The sequence below is a fragment of the Lipophrys pholis genome (assembly GCF_963383615.2).
Source record: "Lipophrys pholis genome assembly, chromosome: 9".
Taxonomy (NCBI): Eukaryota; Metazoa; Chordata; class Actinopteri; order Blenniiformes; family Blenniidae; genus Lipophrys; species Lipophrys pholis.
In genome coordinates this window covers 15,316,149-15,330,812 of record NC_137639.1, presented here as the reverse complement: position 1 = coordinate 15,330,812, position 14,664 = coordinate 15,316,149, and the positions used below count along the sequence as shown (strand labels likewise).

Genomic DNA, 14,664 nt, shown 5'->3' with positions numbered 1-14,664 from the left:
CACAATATGTGCACACCTCACCGCATACCAAGCAGTATATTTACAGGAAAGACCAAAAAGATCATGGCAGAGGCATTTTTAATCCCCCTGACTTCAATTAACCCACTGAGAACATGTCTGCCACTGACGACAATTAAAGCTCCGAAAAGTGAGGACTAACCCGGCAGCCCCGACTGGAGGAAAATGCTGATATAATTGGCCTTAATTAGTTCTGTTTGTGTTTTCACTTCCTTCACTTAGCCAGAGTTTAAGAAGATTAACTTTGTTTTTTGTTTTTACAAACACCACCTTCTGTAGACACTAGTCATTTCTGCACCGTCTTGATGCAGTTAACAACCCCCCCCCCACCAAAAAAGAAAATAAAAAAAAATCACACTGAGCAGAACATTTGAGCAAAGACTAAATCTAACTTTGAATCTTTTGAAACTACAACATGCCTGAGCTACATTTTATGAAGATGATTAATTTTGTTTGGTGATCACCGTATCATTATCCTTCAGCGGGAATTTGACTTACAGGAACTTCCCTGCACCGACAGGTGCGCATTAACATTAATCACACCTTATGATGTGGGTGCTCCACTTCAGAAAACATCTTCCTACATCATCCTGGTGAGCACTTTACAAATCTGCTCACAGCATTGCTGGGTCTGAAGCAGGGCCAGGAGCTGGCTGCTACTCCAGTCTGGCTCTGCATCCATTTCAAATTTGGTTCCTTCCGTATTACAAAGAGCAAGGTAGCTATCTCATAAATAACAGAACACCTGCTGCAGACCAAAGAGGCCATAGGAAAATGAAGGGGGGGGGGGGGGGGGGGGGGGGTGCAGAAAAGAGACAAGGAGACTGCAGTCATCTAACATTTCAGGAGATGGCGAATATTCAGTGGAGGTGTCAAGCACCATTGGATGGACAATGACGGATGGAGAAGAGCCAGATGATGCAGATTTGCTGCCAAGCAGCAACAAGGCAGCGCAGAAGATTCTCAGCACACTGAAGGGGCATGTCTACCCTGTAATAGAGAACAAATGCTATGACATCTGACAGCTATGACAGGGATGGTACTTTGTATTAACTTGTCAATTATAAAAATATATATATATATTTTTAAATGAAACAGTAACACTAGGTGAGAGAGGAAAATGTTCTGAACGCAGTCCAAATGTAGCACTGTGTACTCAGGGGTAATATACTTCATTAACCCAGTCACATTTCTCACTGGCCAACATCAATTGTTTCTGACCGCAGCTAGTTAGCAGCAAATGGTTCATCCATAATATCATCCAAATGCTTGAGTTGATTGGTTTGTTCTTTGCTCCAGCGGAATGATTATAAGCCATCTTTTTCCTAACGCAGCCTCAATGCTACCTTGTACTTTGTTAGAGGATGTTCCACCAACTCCCCACAGTACGGTTGTAAAACTGCACTCCCAAGGGGGGGGGGGGGTTGGCTCTGCAGACCCGAATATGGGCAAGTGGCATTGTACGTGAACAAAATGCCAACTGGTTTAAAAAAAAAAAAAAAAAAGTTTTATTTCTGGTGTCAACCAGTGAGGATCTAGACATTTAATCTTTAAGCCAACTGTGTATATACACAAAATAATAATATGGTGAGTATTTGATCATGATTATGCTGTGTAGCACCCGGTGGTGGTTTTGATAGACAATGCTTGTATGTTTGAGTTAAATATAGTGGGCTAAAACAGAAGTTTGGTTAATACAAAAGAAAAATTGTTCTATGTAATTAACTTGAACCATTTTTTTGTGTCACAACGGCATAATTTAAAATTTAGATCATTTGTGTGAGCTGCACTAATGCATCTTTTATACTCATGCAAGACACGAACCAAGACAAGTAGAATGATTAGAGGCACCATCAGGTACTTGCAGCGAGCTCAGTGTGTCACTTTGTCTATGCCGAGACTTAATGTTTTACAAGCCACTGTGAAGTTTAATTCTAAAGTGGAAACACAAAGGGTTCTGAGGCTGCAGGACGCAAAAGCCGTAATTTGTTTACATCACTTTTCCAAACAAGTTAATAAAAACAAGCCAATTAAGAGTGAATTAAGCAAAATTTGCTTATGCCTCTTCCTTCCTGCAGAAGGTGTGTGCCACCGGGTGTTGGTGGAGCAGATCAATTGCAATAAAAAAAGGGAAAATAAATATTGTTCTCACATCGCCGGCACAAACACAGATATTTCACTTATTCTGTTTGATCAGACATCAGCTCAAGTTGAAGTTGAGTGAATCTTCGCTTGGAGTGATGTCAGGTCACCTCAATCTGTATGGTAATATAAATGGTAAAAATGCAATTTGTCCCACCCTAAAAACTCAGCAGAGTTTCCAAGATGTCAATCAAGCAGCCACATGAAGCGACTGGTGTGTAGGGAATATAAATGCAGCTGTCTTCAGGTTCTCTGGAAGTTGCAGGAGTGTAGACACACACAGAGCGTTTGATGTATTTTATTAAGGCTCCTCGACCGTACACATCACCACAGGTGTAAACAACAGACGTTCAATACATTTACATGGGATGGCTGTAGCTTCATTAAGCTGTTTAATCTCACACTGTTGCCTATGTCGCGGTGTACATGGAGAAAATATAATTGGTTTATTATTAAAATCACGTAGCCACTATGGACTCAGGTCGGTGGTAATGTACACTCTTCAGCAGTGAGTATCGGTCCATTTACATTTGACCTATGCCAGTGCAGACTGCAGTAGCCGAGCCACAAGCTTCTGATCAGACCGGTGATTTGGCGCAGAGCTTTAACGCCACGTTAATGTCTGACTGCTCGGAACAAAAGCAGGAGTGATTCAACTTGCGATTGTGGCATCAGGGTGCACAAGTCAAACTTCGAAATGTGGGCTTGCAGTTGCGCTCCATTTTTACGTGTAATTTCAAAATGTGGTTTTAGTCGGATGAACACAATTTCGTTTATGTGTAACGTAAACATAATGACTGATAGTATGACCATACTCTAGCATGTGACAAGTCGTGGTGGCTCATGATGACAGAAAAATAAGGGAGATTTTGGAAGGGCCTGCTCGACATCTTGAGTTCATTTTAGTGCTCTCGTCTGAGCAGCCAGATTTGCAGGGAGGCTTTTTTCTTTATCTCGCATTCCAATCATCTTCCCTCCCATCTGAAGTTATGTAGCTAATTGGTTTGCTGAGTAATTCAAACAGTATCAGCGGGAGTGACATAAACAACAAAACAACAAGCTGAAAAGAGGGTGCCAATCAGCAAAAATCAACCTTGTTAATGACTACAGGTTGTTTGTACATCAAGAGAACTTTTCATGGTCTTTTTTTAATTAAGTGTCTCATTAGACCTGGAATAGTTACAACCTTGTAATCTAGTCTCATGTCAAAAGTCCAAATAAAAACTTCCTTGGCTCGGCCTTCACGTCACTAAAAATGCAAATAAATAAATAAATAAATTGAAAGAAGAAAAAAATAAACATGCCTCCAATTACTGAATAAAGGCCATTTTGCAAAAAAGGCACCCTTAAAAACTTGTTTGTCTCACAGGCCTGACGACTGTTGCCATCTTCCGGGCCAAACAAAAGCACGATGCAAGGCCAGATAGGGGGCCTGGCAGCCCCTACCACCTGTGTTGGGCACAGAGCTGGTTACTTGGCATGGGGCAGCAGGACAGCCAGAAGGAGAGGCCGGGGTATTTCAGAATTAGTTTCAAGGGTGAATAACTTCTTATAACACCTACATATACTGCCCTGCACACACATGACAGTTCAATTTATCAAATACAAAAACATACCTGCATTAAACTCAGAAAGTTGTGAGGATTTGACAACAACTACTGTCAGCCTGTGATCACTTTCTTCAAATCACGCAGGGATTATCTCAAATATTCACCTTGTTTGGCACCAGCGCAGTTATCCATAAAAAGAAAACCAAAAATAAAAATAATAAATCACTGCCTACTATTTGAGGACATAATTTCCCGAAAAATAAAATGCTCTAGTTCTGGGGCATAATTAGCCCAACAGGACATTTGTTGGGAGCTTTCATAATTTCTCTTCAAAACAGTTTATTTCTTAATTAATCTTCCCATTGTTATGGCAGGCATGGAGGAGAGGATAAAAGATAAAAGGGTGGATGAAGAGTACCACAACAGGAAGGAAACCGAGCCAGTGATTGCCGAAGACGAAGAGGGGAACTGGCGGTAGAGGAGGGCGGGGGCACCGCTAACCTGCAGTGAGAGTGAGGGAACAAGGAAAAGAAGGGAGGAGAGAAAAGGAGAGCTATTGGGGAGTGAAGGGAGGGAGAAAGAGCAGTCTAATTTTGTTCTACCTTCAGGATACCTCCTCCTGCTGCTGAATACTAGTGACATGGGTTGAATAGCAAACATTCCTAACAGAAGTGGTACCGAGCAGCGGTTAGTTTCATACTGTCCCTTCTTACAAGCCAAAAAAAGTAACCCTATCAAGCTCCGTAAACTAAAGACAAACTTCACCCGCTGTCTAACCAACTGATATTAACAATGAGGCCGAGTGAGCCCCCCCCCCCCCCTTTTTTTAACGTCTGTATTCAGAATGCCATCTCAGTGAGGCTGACACCACTAAAAGTCTATATAGATCAGGTATCGACGGAACCAAAGTCCAAGCCATACCTGATTTACCTCAAGACTAATTGAGAATGTTCCAGACACGCTCAAATGTCAGCAGGTGCATTTTAATTGTGGCAAGCTACTCAACTTTCATCTTAAATTTAAAATAAACAACTTGCATGTTTGTCAGCCGCAGAAGACACGTCAGCTTCTATAGGCTTGACTCCAGGCACGATTTGTTGACTGCTGGATGTATAGTGGTACAGCCACATGAAGCTTCTTTAACCTCAAACGATCTTTGGCAGACTATAGACTGTGGAGAGCACACAAACCCGCCAACAGCCTGGTTTATTCTGGCCTATCGTCAAGTTAGTCAGAATCACTTTTAATTAGCGGGTGCTGATATGATCAGCCACGGGCGACATTCGTCATTGTAAATGGCAAAAATCATGATTGGTTCCTGAGTGTTTTGTAAACTCAACTTTATTTTGTGAATAAAGACTGAGAAATAATGGTTTTGTTAAACTAAGCAGCTTGGCAATTTGTTGCCAAATCATGTGTTAGGAGAGTCAATCGCCAATGTGTCCAAATAATCTTTCACACATTGTAACTTTCAGTCTCAAATGCAGAGTAATGCTCGCAGGCCGGCTGTCATTTAGCTGGAGAGGAGCAGCAACACTAGCTGCCCTGGGTGGATTACACACACAGAAGAAAATAAAGGTTTGGGTTTTGTGGCAGCTTCATTTTAGCCGATACACGACCATTCGCGCATGTGTGGCTCATCAGGCGGTTAGAGAAGTGAGCTCGTGATCAGTGGTCTAAATCCCTGGAACCAGCAAGAGATTGAGGTGGGGATAGTGAAAGCCACCCCTTGCCCCCACCCTCATCAAAACCAGTGGGCAAGAAACCTAAACTCCAGAATTCTGGCCAGGAGTTACGGTGCAGCAGTGTTCTGCCCATAGTGTGTGGAATTAAGGCTAAAATATGAATATGAGGATAATGCAGAAGACTAATCCAAAGGGGATAAACAAAGAGATGCTGGACCATACGATATTACTTCTTGCTTCCATTGTCAGGAAATAACTCCCCTTTTGACTTGTTTTGCGCTACTTTTCTTCATATCTGTGTTTGTGCTGAGCCAGCAAGAAATCCTGCTGCATCACTTCACTTGTGTCACTTCTGTACGTTGTGAAAAAGGGCAGCGAACTTTGTTTGCATTTGCGCTTCAAACTCGGGATTGAGAGAATCTGCCTGCAGGTTTTGTAGAAGCAGTTGGTGGGAGTCTAAAAAATTGAAAACCGGTCTTTGTAAACTTGTACACGAATAGACAGGTGCATAGCAAAACAGGCAAGGAAGGCAAAAAACAAAACGCCCACACGCTGTCAAAATGTGAAACGCACTGACATTTCAATAAGGTGACACTGCGAATGTGGTGACAAGAGGGCAGAGGTGAAGAAAATCCATATTGTGAACTAAACACACGAGCACCTTCAAATGAGCACTGCCGATACTCTGTGGGATTACCATGACTGTGGCATTCTGCTTAACCATCATATCATCAGTTTATGTAGTGTTATCCAACATCGGAAAGAAAAAGTGATTTAAAATTCTTGTTGCACCTGATAAATGCAAATCCTCTTGTAAAATCATGGGGTGGTTTTTTTTGTGTGCGTGTGCATGTCAGGATAGCAGATTCACAATTGTTATTGTGCATGGTCTGATGTAAATCTTCTGTATGCCCACATCTATAATAATCCCTCAACCGGGATGGCTCTCTTTGTATTATTGCTGACATCACCAACAAAAGAAGGGGACCCACATGCACCATTAACATGTTCCTTGAGTGCAACTATTTCACAAAATTGCCAAGAGTAACTGCCTGCAGTTCTACACATCTATCACTATACATTTTATCAATGATACAAGGACGGAGTGTGCAAGGACACATGAGATGGGAGGATTTGGGGTTCAGCCAAGGTTATTTCTTTTTTTTAATCTGCAGCAGATTCTACTGTGCGCACTCAATTACTCTTTCTCTACCTTTACCCCCCCTACCCTACTCGATTTGGTCACATTTGCTGCCACTGAGTGGCCTGCTTGTACAGCTCCACACTGGCACCTGTTGATGGAAACACAGCATAGCACACACACGCACACACACACACCGACACGGACGGGAAAAGGCTTGCCCACAAACTCACGGAAAAGACCCGTTGTCAGAAAGCTGACAATCCCGACTGTCTTCGCATCACTGACAGGGTGGAGGAGTCATTCTGATCAGAGAGCTCTTCGGCAGCCAGTGAGTCAGTGTAACAGGACCACGCCATGTATGCTTAACACGTCAGAGAAGCCAAATCTACTCAGATTCAAACGGGAGAGAGACCAACACATCCACACAAGCAGATCCAGGAGGCAACATGTACCCCGACTGACTGATAATGTTGAGTGTGTGTGTGTGTGTGTGTGTGTGTGTGTGTGTGTGTGTGTGTGTGTGTGTGTGTGTGTGTGTGTGTGTGTGTGTGTGTGTGTGTGTGTGTGTGTGTGTGTGTGTGTGTGTGTGTGTGTGTGTGAGAGAGTTTTCCACAGCCAAAGTCTCAAACTCTTTATCTAAGGGTGTAACGATTAGCTGACATGTTCCAGAGAGTCAATACAATAGTCAGAGATTGGGTTACAGATACAAAAGACACAGGTTCAAAACATAATCGGTTGGAAGCGCATCAAAAATTTATACAGCTGTCAAAAAACTGTTTTTCCTACTGTGCCTCTGGAGTCGTGTGTGTGTGTGTGCGTGTGTGTGTGTGACCTTCATGTCTCCTGCCAAGTTCTCTGGAGGAAGAAGAAAAAAAAAAAAGAGACTGCATTGTAGAGAATAATGGAGTTCTGACTGAAACATTACTTCCAGGAACAATCAACTCAGCCAAAGCAACACTGAGCAACAACCGACATTACATCCCCCACGACAGTTTAACCTGCTAGTTTAAGGTGGTCACTCGCCGTTACTAATGTTATTCCAGCTGAAGAATTTTTTTTTTTTAATTTAAACAGATTGTAAAAGTCCTGCAAAGACATCACTGAGAGGTACTGGAGCGGTCCACTTGCTGAGTCTGATGGGGTGAGAGCAATTGAAGTGGAGACTTGGCTGGTCAGCTATGTGTGTGGGTAGATGATTCAGACTGGGGGGGAATTAGAACAAAATGTCCAAATGTAGAAGCATAACATCCTGTTTCATGTTTTGTCTAACATTATTACGTATCCCAGTAATTGTCTTTCCGCGGATTTCAATCAGTGGATCAAATTTAGCGTGAATTTCTTGTGGCAAAGACAGAAACAGGATGTCAGACAGGAGGGTTGTCAGTTTACACGGTCAGCTACTTTGTGGTGCAGTCCAAAAGAGTAGGAGTCGACAACAAACAGTGCGCCGAACATAAATAACTTCTATCAAATTTTCCTTTTTAATTTGGTTCTGTACTGTCAGATGATGTGAAGCCTGTCACCGTTTGCGGCTCGATCACAATCCCTGCGGTGAGGAGTTCGATTGTAGCTCTGAATTTCCAAGGTTCACAGCGAGGTGCAACTCACCTCAGCCCTTGTTAACTGTAAGGGAAATGACAGCACATCAAAAGTCAACAAGAAAACAAGCCATGACACACACACACACACACACACACACACACACACACACACACACACACACACACACCTGACACTAATAACCTTCAGCCACCTTTGGTGCTCGTGTATCCTGCTGAATTTCTGAGAGTTGCTCGTTAGTGGTCAAGGATTGTTAAAATCGGGATGTCCTCCCCTTCCTTCGTCCACCACACCCGTTCTCCATCCACCCAGCCATCCCACAGCATGTGTGGCTTGTAGTTAATTGTGTTGCTCTAACAAGGAGCGGGTTACGCCAAGGCGTGATAGGGGAATGGGCAGAGGACGAAGGACATGGCATCCTTTGATACCAAACATTGAAAGGAGAAAGAAGGAGGGGAAAAAGGTATATGTGTTTGATAAGAGAAAAAGAAAAAAAGGTAAACACATACATACTTGAACCGCCCTACCTATAACACAAAGACTATGGGACTGCAGCCCTGCACCGATGACCTCACACATCAACCAAGGCAGCGCCATCGCAGGACACCTGACAGCTAGTTAGCTTAGTTAGATGTTGGCATTGTGTTTAAAGACGGATCCTGGGGACATCACATACACACATCCAAGAGAAAAGACATCGACTTCTACCGAGCTGTTGACAGGAATGTATTTTTATTGGCAACAGAGGTTTTTGAAAAGGATGACACACTGACACACACACACACCCACACACACACTCCCGATTGCTGACTGGGTCTAATCAGTCACAGGAACAGGACAGGGACAGCTCGACCACAGACATTTACACTTTTTAGGTTTCGCTCATGGACACTTTTCTGGGTTCGCCTTTGGATAACTTCCAGTGTATCTTTTTTAATTGTTTTTAACCGTCATGAAGACTTATGAATTAGGCAACATCTGAAGCTCATTATCAGCATAGTTGAACAAATGTCTTCAATAACCTTTCTGTACCGCTGTAGTATTTCTCCATACGCAGCCAACAAACCGCAGAAAAGAATCTGTTCATTCTGGATCAGGTACGGTCAATGAGCAGGCAGCGTGAAAGGTGTTCTCAGGTGAGTTAGCACATTAGAGCGGATGTCTGTAAGAGTGCTTTTTTTTTTTTTTTTTTATCCGTAAGTTAAGAGGCAAATTTTTTTTTTGCCGCTTCTTTCTTTGTGGATGGTTTGCTCTCAGTTTTGCTGGACTTCAAACTACCAGAAGGGTTTCTGGACTGTGTTCACACGCTTTTCTGCTGTCTTTAATGAAACAACTCAACCAGTATCCAATTTAACTTTCTGCCTCAAGAGAAAAGGACACGACTGAAAGAAATAGCAGCAAGCTATACAATATTTCCACCCAAGAGCAGCTCACATTTGTCAGCGTAATGACTTTAGTTAATATTTGCGGTGCCATCTGGTCCACCAACTGAAGAACTCTGTTCTAATCAAAAACTCAATCATCCAAATTTGCAATTCATATTGACATGCAGTTGAATTTAAATGACAAAGGAGCTCTTATCTGGTGAAGCTTTAGAATTTGCCCCCAAGTTACTGATGCATTCGAATACCCGCTTTCATATATTTAGCAACCACTTCAACAACGGTTCTAGTGGCATTGACGAGTATTCATTTCAGACGCGGCTGCGATGTTATGCTGCGAGTGTGCAGGAGGAGAGGAATACAAAAACAGGACGTGCAGGCACCACTCCGAGTTACCTTCATCGAAGTCAGCATCGTCCTCGGTGTGCTGGGGGAAGGGGAAGCAGTTGGTGATCTCCAGCCGGTCTTCCACCACCAGCCCCAGCAGAACGCCCTGGACCACCTCGCTGCCCTGGCCTTCTTCCTGGTAGTGCTTGATGATCTTCAGCACCACCTGTGAAATCAGACAGGAGTAGCATCACCGCAAAAGAAAAGCCAGCAGAGGGGGAGTCGTCCAAGCTTTAAACTATTTTCACTAACGGCTTCCCAGAAGTGATTTCCTGCTCTGACCCAGAGCTCATCGATTTTCGAGCCCATTGTTTGTGCATTTCCCTGTTATTTGATTTATGTTATCCAACTCAATTAGTTATTTAGGTAGAGCGCCTTCTTTTAAAGACAGATGACTTCTTTTACAGATTTATTCATTTCTTCTGCTATTGCTTTCCTACACACTCCAATTAATGTCCGAAGTTAAGTTTAAACTTACTGATAATAAGTTATCACCTTCACAGTGGACATTAAGCTCACATCAATGTACAGAAAATTACGGGGAAGTAAAATCGATATATTGTTTTATTTAAGGTAAAGAAATTTTTAATTAAGCGCAAACATGCAGCACTAAACATTTTTAACAGCATGTGCTAAATATTTCTGCAAAAACCTTAAGATAAAGCGGTATAGAATGGAAGACGGATAAATTACATGCATGCTTATGTCATTAATAAGGCTACATAAAAACCGCTGGTAAAACCTGTACACAGTTCTTTCCCGCTAATCATCTGATCTGATGGCTCCAATCGCACAACTTCAACATTTAACAACCAGGCTTACATCTATTCACGATACTTCTGTGGACGAGGCAAACTGTGCATGATGTCACGCCTGCGCATGTGGCCCCCACAGGTGGCCCCATAACCTGAACAACCACACAAACATTAATTTTATTTTAATTGATCATTAAAACCTGTAGTGTGATCTAGGAATGTCTTGACTATAATTTGAAAGTACAACGATGACGGAGCCCGAATCCATTCTGATCATCTGAAATCAAGGTGATATGGTCGGTGCGCACACGCGCGCACACACACACTGTGCTCCCTGCAGCACACAGATTAATCATGTAGTGAATATCCTTTGCTGTGATGGATCATAAGGATGAACTGGGTGTGCTGCAGAAGTTACATAAATACTGCTGTACCACATTGGAAGTGATTCAATTTGTCGTGGAAACGAGCGCTTGCCGCTGGCCCGATTTGCAGCCTTTTAGAAGGGACGGCACTTAAAAAGGTTAGCCCACCCATAGCTGGCTCACTGGCTCCATTCAACATCCAAATGCTCTCAATATCCATCAAGGGGTTTATCCGTCTTTGTGGTATCATTCAAAACTGTTTATCATTTGTGCACTGTGATTCCCCGGTTCCTGTCAAAATTCACTGAGCCAGAGGGGCATAGTGCCCTGGCTGATTAACCGGTCCCACTCCATCCGTACTAGTTTTCACTTTCCGGGCAGAAAGTTAACAACGCTACAGAGTCTAAACAATTCCTATGTGGCTTTGTTGAAAAAACGAAGAAAAAAAAAAGAGGTTAGAAACTGGTTTTAAAACTTATCGGCTGCAGTGATCCAGCTCATAGCACGGCGCAAAAATTAACGGCGGGTTACCTAGCAACTTCTGATTCACCCACAGCCAAGGGAGCCACCCACCAAGGCCCAAAGCTTCGAAAACATTTCCTCAAATATTCTGAAAACTGTTTCTTTTACTTATCTGAAAAAGTACAAATTGAAATTTCCATCTGACTTGAGGCAGTCAGAGCAGGCGGGGAGTGTCCCAGAACATCTCCCACCGCGTTGAAATGAACTGAACTGCATGGAGAGGAGAGAGGAAAAAAACAACTGCTCTGTACTCTTCACCAGCCACTAAGCTCTTACATAAAAGTGCAAAATTGCCCAAAACCCTCTTTATGTTAAGAGGAAATTGTGGGATAAGTTGCCCAGACAATAACTGGCTGTGGTGGAGCGCTGGAGCCCGCAGTGGAAGCTCCACCAGCAGGCCCCGGCACTGGTGCGTCGCTGTTCTTGGGTGTGCACAAAAAGCAAGTTAGTATTTAATACAGCTTAGCAATTTGCACCGACGAGAGAAGAAGCAGCAGTACAAACCAATTTTTGGAGGATGTATTTGGACTTGAAGGATATTGTGCTCCGTGTCCATGAATCAGAGTATGAATTCAATTATTAATACCAAACAAAATTGGGCAAATATTACAAACTCACAATTGATTTAAGAGCTGGTTTAAGCTCTATGATGCCATGTAACTAAAATGGATATCAAGGATGCCAAGGAAAGACTACTGTGCATTTTGACACAGACATACACACAATACTTAGATGTGATTTGAGCCTATCATAAGAAGCACCAACCAGGAAAAAAAAAAAAAGCAATAGCACAAAGTGGAGAATGAAGCAAAGCCTCTAAATGATCAGAAAAAGGACAAAAAGCTGCGAAGCATAGTGTGGAGGGAGAGAGCATAAATCATGCTGATAACAGTGTGGGTAGGTCACAGCCAGAGGCATTAATAACACACACACACACACACACACACACACACACACACACACACACACACACACACACACACACACACACACACACACACACACACACACACACACACACACACACACACACACACACACACACACACACACACACACACACACACACACACACACACACACACACACACACACACACACACACACACACACACACACACACACACACACACACACACACACACACACACACACACACACACACACAGGGTGGCAGCCATGGAGTCACACACGCAACAAAACACCATCATAAGGGAGTCCTTACTGGTCTCAGATGCACGCAGACACACAGACACACACACGTTGTCCTGGGAGATGATTTATTTCAATGGAGCGCTGGGCCTGTCATGCAACAAGTAAAAGAGCTTGGGGCAAGAGAAAAGAGACGACATGGGGTGGAGTGGGGGGAAAAACAAATCTCATTCCTGCCTGCCCGTACTGGCTTTGCTGAGTGAGAGGGGAGGAAGGTCTGCGCAATAGGTCGGTGGAGGGAAGGGGAGGAGGGTGCGGAGAGGGAGTGAGAAAAATGTGAGGGTGAAAACTCGATGAGAGGAGGTGGCAGAGTGGGGCCAAATGAGAGAAGGAAGTCGGGAATGCAACAGTGGAAATGTGCAACATGGAAACTAGAGAGAAAGAAGAAAATGATGACAAAAGAGAGCAGGAAGAGATGAGGTGAAGGCGAGGACAATAGCCGGGCGAGTAGTCAGGATGGCGAGGGAGACTGAGGAGGGATACAGCAGGGGGAGAACAGGGCTACAGTAGAAGTCCTCGGGATCAGCAGCCCTGGCTGCTTTACAAACCCCCCCTGCTCCCCTTTGAGCTTTGGCTCCTTTTTCTGCCAGCAAATAGCTTTTCTAGTCTCCCTCCATCAGTGAGAGCAGATAGCACAGATACACAATGCTTTCAGCTATCTAACTCTTCGCAATCTGTTCATCGCACACAAAAATAGTGTCCATCTGGAAATGGAGGTGGTGAGAGATGGACAATTGGCCAAAAGGGCCAGAAAAACCACAGCGAGGTCAAACAAATAGAGCTAAATTCGGAGAGGATTTCAAGGAAACTGGTGACTCCGTAGAAAGGAAGCACGGAGGTTTCAGTGGATTTGGAAAGCTGGCTTCCTGGTGTGGAGTAAATTCCATCAGGCATTGTACGCAAAGCCCGGAAAGCAGCAGGTTTCTGCAAACCTACAATCACAAACACACACACACACACGACTGTCTCAGTCTTTCACACACGCACATATGATTTTATTGATCGAGTTCAGCGACAACTAGCCCAGTGAGCTCACCTCATGTGGAGAGGTTCAAGATTGATATGTGGACAGCGTATTATAAATCAACAAGCTTAAAATTGAATTGTGCAAAACCAATTGTGGTCCAAATCCCCTGTTGGCTGCCTTTAATTCTTATCATAAATCTTCTTTCTTGCGCACACAAAAGGGGCTTATATTCCCACAACGATGGGTCTCAAGTTATGAGAAAGTACAATGCGGGAGACGATTGCGTAATGAGGTCGTTTTTTGTTGTTGTTTCTTTGCGTCAAGTGTAGACAAACTCTTATGTGGCACGTTGTGATATACTTGACAGAAAAGTACTTTTTTGTGTGCGTGTGTGTGTGTGTGTGTGTGGCGTGAGTCATCTGCTGGGTTAAGCCATGGATGAAGGCCACCGCAGACTCCCACTTCATCTGCCAGCCTTCGCCTGCTGCCTTGGAGGGCTCCGTCTCTAACATGTTTGATTTTGTTAGGCCAAGTCTGGCTTCTATTGTGGAGTAGTCCAAGACAGAGATATGACAGCCAGTGACCCTGGTAACAGCCAGTGGGAGGTGTTACTGCAATGTGGGTAAAGAAATATAATAATAAAAATTTTAAAGAAAATGGAGCCGAAATCATGACGCCTACTCTGCTGTTTATTAGCTGCCGCCAAATGCAATTTGCAGCAATCATATTTTTTTAAATGCCAACATTATTCTTTCAAATTAAAATTCACTTATTTGAAATATAGAGAGGTTATTGTTGGTGTGCATAACCCCCCCTCCCCATTCTTCACAGAGCAACCAAATGCTCTTCAAGTGTAAACATTTTCAGTGGTCACTCCAGATCGCCTGAAATTCGGCCAGCCAGACATTTGCTTTCAAAAAAAAAAAAAATAAATCCTAAACATACTTTTGAACATCCCCTGAAAGCAGGATTATT

The 14,664-nt window shown here is 43.4% G+C and overlaps 1 protein-coding gene across 1 annotated transcript in view; it reads right to left on the bottom strand.

The window, feature by feature from the left end:
- LOC308114424 (eukaryotic translation initiation factor 3 subunit H) overlaps positions 1-14,664 on the bottom strand; it is a 58,241-nt gene that overhangs the window by 39,835 nt on the left and 3,742 nt on the right. Inside the window, exon 2 of the mRNA XM_080471292.1 lies at positions 9,878-10,034. Coding sequence (XP_080327418.1) covers positions 9,878-10,034 — 157 coding nt within the window. The remainder of the gene's footprint in view (positions 1-9,877; positions 10,035-14,664) is intronic.